The sequence below is a fragment of the Poecilia latipinna genome, unplaced genomic scaffold (assembly GCF_001443285.1).
Source record: "Poecilia latipinna isolate Pla-1442-1.1 unplaced genomic scaffold, P_latipinna-1.0 Scaffold3246, whole genome shotgun sequence".
Classification (NCBI taxonomy): Eukaryota; Metazoa; Chordata; class Actinopteri; order Cyprinodontiformes; family Poeciliidae; genus Poecilia; species Poecilia latipinna.
In genome coordinates this window covers 32,143-38,225 of record NW_015115862.1, presented here as the reverse complement: position 1 = coordinate 38,225, position 6,083 = coordinate 32,143, and the positions used below count along the sequence as shown (strand labels likewise).

The 6,083-nt window shown below is 38.5% G+C and overlaps 1 protein-coding gene across 1 annotated transcript; it reads left to right on the top strand.

The window, feature by feature from the left end:
• Positions 1–3,060: 3,060 nt before the first annotated feature.
• Positions 3,061–3,665, top strand: LOC106940484 (guanine nucleotide-binding protein G(z) subunit alpha). Its single transcript, XM_015023245.1, has one exon. It carries the CDS (start codon positions 3,101–3,103, stop codon positions 3,437–3,439), a length of 339 nt encoding a protein of 112 aa, XP_014878731.1. The 5' UTR covers positions 3,061–3,100; the 3' UTR covers positions 3,440–3,665.
• The last annotated feature ends 2,418 nt before the right edge of the window (positions 3,666–6,083 follow it).

Genomic DNA, 6,083 nt, shown 5'->3' with positions numbered 1-6,083 from the left:
CAATGTTTAGGGCCCAGTCCGCAGTTTCCACAGTTTTGAAAGAAGAACTAAAACGACCTAAAATGTCCTAGAAGATTTCAAGTTATTCAAAATTTTCCTTACATGGGGAAAATATATTTGTGAATAGGTGCAAAAGCAAATCTACTACAGGAAGACGGAGAATATGAAGTTTTATGTCCTAGCCTTTAAAATATTCGTTGTGGACTGCAAGAACCTGAGATGTTAATAACAACAAGGAGCAACTGATCGTTGGGTATTTGGGTTGAAGATCCTACCGGTGTAATAAACATCAACTTTCTTTCCTGACAGCATTCTACCAGCATGTTGCTCAGTAGACATGAACCAGATTCAACATCAGAAACAAAGAGACAGGCAAGCAAATATTTAGAGTTTTCAGATGACATTTATAGTACGTGCAGCTTAGTGAATAAGAATTTAGCTTGGAAGCATTTTGAGTGATCAGTGTGAGCAAAAGTATGCAATCTAGATTCAATCTTTTTATCTATTTTAAATGTTTTAAGGTTTCAGAAAATCATTTGCGTAAACCACAGTTACATCTTGAGACTAGTGTTGTTTGAAAGTCATAGATGTCCACTTTGTATTGGGATATACAGTATCACATTAGCTGTTAGCCTCTAAGGCTAAAAAAATCTGGATTTATGCAACAGGAGTTAAGACTTCTGTAGCAGGTGAGATGTATGCAAACCTCAGAGAATTCATTATAAAGCTGTGTTGTCATTACATTTGTCTTCTCAGCCTTCAGTGTCTTCTGTAATTTAGTTTTCTGATACATATGTAAAGGTTTCGCTCACCTGTTTTCTCAAAATTGAATCCTTCAGTCCAAAAATATTGCGCTTACGCCATTGAATAATCAGCATCTCTCTTTCTTTCCACTTTTTTTTTTCCAAGCAGTGCAGATCTTGTGATTTGCTTAGAGCATGTTGTTTCTGTAACCTTTCAAAACAGCAGTCCTCCATCTGACATCTTCCCAGTCACAAGCTGCTGGCTAGTCGCCACATGCCAGCAGCTGCCATGAACAGATCAACTTTCTATTCTTCTGTTTTCCCTTATACATTCAACATCACATGAGTGCAGGATGCACAGATTCTCCCCAAGGCGTGCATGTGTGCATGCTCCCACACAACCGACAGATCGTAGGGTTAAAATACTCCACGATAGACGTGGGAATCTGTTTGCCTCTGCAAACTATTTGGTTGCTTATTGAATCAAATGAGAGAGACATGGAAATGTGTCAAAGTTGTTTATAGCTAATAGCTCACATAGCAAACACAGAGTATAAAGAAAACTTAAGGGGTTCCAGTCAAGTTGGGTGTGTCTCCATTGGCAGAGTGCTCCTCTCTATATGTGGGAAAGTGTGTGTTCAGGAGGTGGTTGATGCACCAGTGATGTCACTTTGCACATGTTGTTCAGCCAGTTTCTCAGAAATCTCTTGATATTTTTCCCCTTTGTGGGTTGCTCTGTCCAGCTGATGCGGTGTGAACTCTTCTGCCACAATTGATAAAAAGATTTTGACCTCAAGATCTGACCGTGGAATTTTCAGTTTGCAGCTTGCAGCTTGCCATCTTGCGGACTGATGACGGTGGTTAAAATGTTGTTGTTTGAGGAGTCTGTAACGACCGTCCTCGCTCGTCCAGTGACGTAGATCCACTGGCCAATCAACGATTGCGGTCTACTGCCAATCAAATCACAAAAGGGGAAGAGCTGCACAGGATCTGAAAATGGAGATGAATTTGGCTTGTTGACTGGGAAAGGACCAATTAAAACCTTTTGTGCAGGAAATTATACTTCATCACAATCACACATCCAAGTTGATAGGCCATCTTAGCTATTTTTCTACATGTAACTCCTTTTGGCGATGCTTTTCTCCCTGCATTGTGATCCTCCACAAATATGTAGAATAGCAGAATGAGATGCTTTTAAAATACAAAATGATATACTTAGCTATCTCTTTGGCTGCAACAAAACAAACTACTAATTTCATATTTGTAATAGTTTATAGCTGTGCGTCGTTAATGCCTGGAGCTGCTTGGCTGCAAAAACCCAAATAGAAATAATGTAAAGTTAGAACTTGTGTTATATCAGTAATTCACATAAAGGTCCAAACGAAAATCAAAGAACGGCAAAAAAAAATCTGAAGTGTTTTCTTCCTTTTTATTTTGTGCACTTTTATATTTTTCACCGAGAGAATTCATAGCAGGAATAAAACGTTGCTTAATATGCTTAATATGTTGGATTAAAGATTTAAGGTAAAGGTAAAAAGCATCCTACTCTTGATATCAGGTATTTTTTTTACAACCATTTGAGAATGACTGAACCTAGTCCTTATGTAGCCCAGAAAAAAAAAGCAAGTTTTACTTTTTAACTTATAGGCTCAACCACATTTTATGCTGTTTAGACTGAAAGCAAAAGTTAATTCAATAACTTTCAATGTAATTTTTAGTTTGTTCTAAAACAAAGTTGCTTACTAATGCAGCATTGAACTGTGGTCACTTAAAGTTCCTCAGATAAAAAAAACAACAAAACACTGTTGTTAATTTTAAAGGTCCTAAGTAATATTTGCAGGTGTCATGAACATGTACATTCAAACTTATTTTTACAAAAATAAAACTGCACATAGGCTCTATGAAGGTGAACCTTTCTCTTTTTATCTTCTGTTCACACAGTCCATTCAGGTTATCTGCTTCACAGCATCAGCTGTGAAAATATTAAATAACACGTCCTCTTTAGCTGATCATTTCACAATACCTGACATGCAGAATGTGCTTAAAGATGTAATTGACTGTTTCACAGGAGAGAATGAGAGTTCAACCTGAGGCCTTGGTTTATCTTGGTCTTAAATCTCTGTTGACACAACAGGCGATTTGTACATTTGGTTGGTCAAGCAGATGTCTCTGACGTGCGAGGGTGTTTTCTTTTTGTTTTCATCCCGACACTCTGTTGAAGCCTTTTGTGTCTGATTTTGTCAAAACCCACTGAAGATTACAAACTGTGTCGATTAGAACAAAAACTTTATTTAGCTATGAAACTTACCTTTTCCTTGTTCTTAAGGTTTCGTGTTTCTGTGCCCACACAGAGCCGCATGGCCGAGAGCTTGCGTCTGTTCGACTCCATCTGCAACAACAACTGGTTCACCAACACATCGCTCATTCTCTTCCTCAACAAGAAGGACTTGCTGGCTGAGAAGATTAAACGCATTCCCTTGACAGTGTGCTTCCCAGACTACAAAGGCCAGAACACCTACGAAGAGGCGGCCGTCTACGTGCAGCGGCAGTTCGAGGACCTCAACCGCAACAAGGAGACCAAGGAGATCTATTCGCACTTCACCTGTGCCACCGACACCAGCAACATCCAGTTTGTGTTCGATGCCGTCACGGACGTGATCATCCAGAACAATCTCAAGTATATTGGGCTATGCTAGGACCTGACACTGGATGGGAGGTGGGTTCAGGTGGGTTTTTGCAGCGGGAGAAATGCAGGCAGCTCAGAAGCAGTTTGCCCCCCCCCCCACCGGAGGGCAATGTGTTAGTCTGTCTGCTTTCGAGGATTTTGCAGGAGAGAACTGGAGATAAAAATCTGTGTTAAGTCGGTCGGGTTGGACAATGCTGTTGAGTCAACAGAGCTGCCGGGCCGTGGTTGAGGTGGGAGTTTTTACCCTATGTGTTTGCACTGAATTTAAGTATGCAGAGACACCACACATAAACACACACAAACATCTTTATGGTTTGTTCACACACAAGGTATTTGGGTCAACTCTCCTTTGACAGAGTGACACTGGAAAATTCAAGACTACTCTTGTCAAACCTAAGGGTGAGATCCAAAGTGTGTACTGGCAGTTTCTTTTCCCCCTTTCTATTATTTGCCTGAGTCAATTAATGCTGCGTTATGATATATAATCTTGACAAATCAATGCTGTTTCTTTGGGTGGGGGGCTGTGGGAGGGGGGCAGTCTTCACATATAGGATACAGCGAGTGTACCTGATGAGGCGTTCCCCTTTGATCTGCGTTTCTGAAGGGGAACAAAAGTCAGCTGATATGATGTCACAGGATTGCTGTCAAAAAGGAAACTGCCACGACCTAAAACAAAAACAAAAAATAAAATAGGTGAAACTTGTTTTCAGCACACAGCAGTGCCTTGCAAAAGTTCAGCTGCCTCTTGAACTTTTCAACTTTTTTTTTGTCACATTGCAACCACAAACTTCAAATGTATGTCATTATGTTTTTGAGTGACGGATCAGCACAGAGCAGTGCATAATTGAGAAAATTGATGCTTGGTTTTCAACTTTATGTGTTCAGCCCCACTATCTTGGATACCTCCAAGTTAAATAGAGTAAGATAAGAAGTCATTCAAGTAATGAATGCAATACACAATTGTTTAATTTAATCCCATTAGTCAGAGATTTCTTATTCTACTAATCAGTTCAGCTAATAATTATCAGACAGCCATTGACATTTCATTCTCACATAGTCAGCTGGTCCTAAAATATTAAACATTTTATATGTAAGTTAAAGTAGGACATGTTAGCAGAACACTGTGAATTACACATCACTGAAACTGGTTCTAATGGCCTAATAAGTTAAATTACTTTAGCAATTTTATTTAGTGGCATCAGAGTAAATAGGGTGAATATGAATCCAAGTCACACTTTTCAGAAGTCGGTTTGTAAAATTTGAGAACCACCAACATTATTGGGCACTACTTTGTCTTGTTTTGTCAAACAAAATCCTAATAAAACACACAACTGTGGCTGTAAGTGGAAAAAAAAAAGTGAAACGCAGGAGGTAAAAACACATTTTGCAAGGCACCTTATTTCTGTTCTTTCCTCTGCTTGACCCTCTTATGTCCTTCTTTTTCCTCCCTCATCTTTCTTCAATATTTATGTGCTTTAAAAATAAAAAAAAGTCTTTCATACTTGCTCTTTATCGCAGGTCACTGACTTAAAATTCCTGAGGTATGTCCCACTCAGAAAAGTAAAAATCGTGTTTATGACCATTCCAAGAGTCCAGCAAGAGACAACAAAAACCGTGCCAAGATCAGTTTGTAAATAAAACCAGATCCCATACTTTTCTTTTTCTTTTCTTTTTTTTCATTTTGTTTTTATGGGAAATACATTAAAACATGCATGATTTTGTTACTTTGGGATACTAATATGTATTTTCTTTGGGATTATGTTTCTTTTTTTTCCTCGGGTTTAAATAATATATTCCCAAAAAATATATATAAAAGTCAAACACTGTGTACGATTGTACAGTTCTCAGAGAGGAATCTATTGAAAAAGAGATATATGAATATAAAAATGTTATGTTGATGACCAAGAAGATTACAATGATGTAATGACAAGAAAACACTCTCTTTAAGGTCATTATGTGAGGACAAAGTGGATCAAAGAAGAACAAGAATTTAAATCATAAAAGAAATCTTGAAAGTTCAATCTTCCTTACGTTATCTAAGTGGAAATTGTCAGTCGCTATGATGTAAATATACTGTAAGGTACACTCTTTGTTCAAACAAGTGAAAATAAAGGTTGAGTTGGGATACTGTCCGTGACATAAAGAGAGAGCGAGAGACAGAAGAGGAAGATGCCTCCCCACTCTTCCCTCTATCTTTTCAGCTCAGAGAACAACTCAGCCAAGGGCTTCGAGCTTGGCTTTACAGGATGTCCACTTCAACAAAAATCTAAAAAAAAACAAACAAAAAAAAATTAAACAAAAAAACGAGATAAGAAATATAAAAGGACGATAACTATGAATAAAAACAACTTATGCAAATTTCTATGGTGTAGTGAATGTGTTTCTTGGGTGATTTTTGTCTAAGTGTTCCTGTTTCACTGTAATTATGCATAAAAACAGTTTGCAACCTCCAAGGTCGTCGTATAAAAGGTGGTGGCGAGGGGGTCCTCTGCGTACAATGTAGCCATTGGAGCAAGAAAACTTTGGGCATGAAGTATGCAATTAAATTACTCCTGAATGAACTTGGCCTCTGTGTGGTGGGATGACAGGATTCCGCTCTAATTAGTGTATAAACTCTCGCTGACCCAACGGGTCTGCCTGTTCACAGACCACGC

Excerpts from the sequence above, each read along its gene's own strand:
- LOC106940484 (XM_015023245.1), top strand. The coding sequence starts at position 3,101 with ATGGCCGAGAGCTTGCGTCTGTTCGACTCCATCTGCAACAACAACTGG.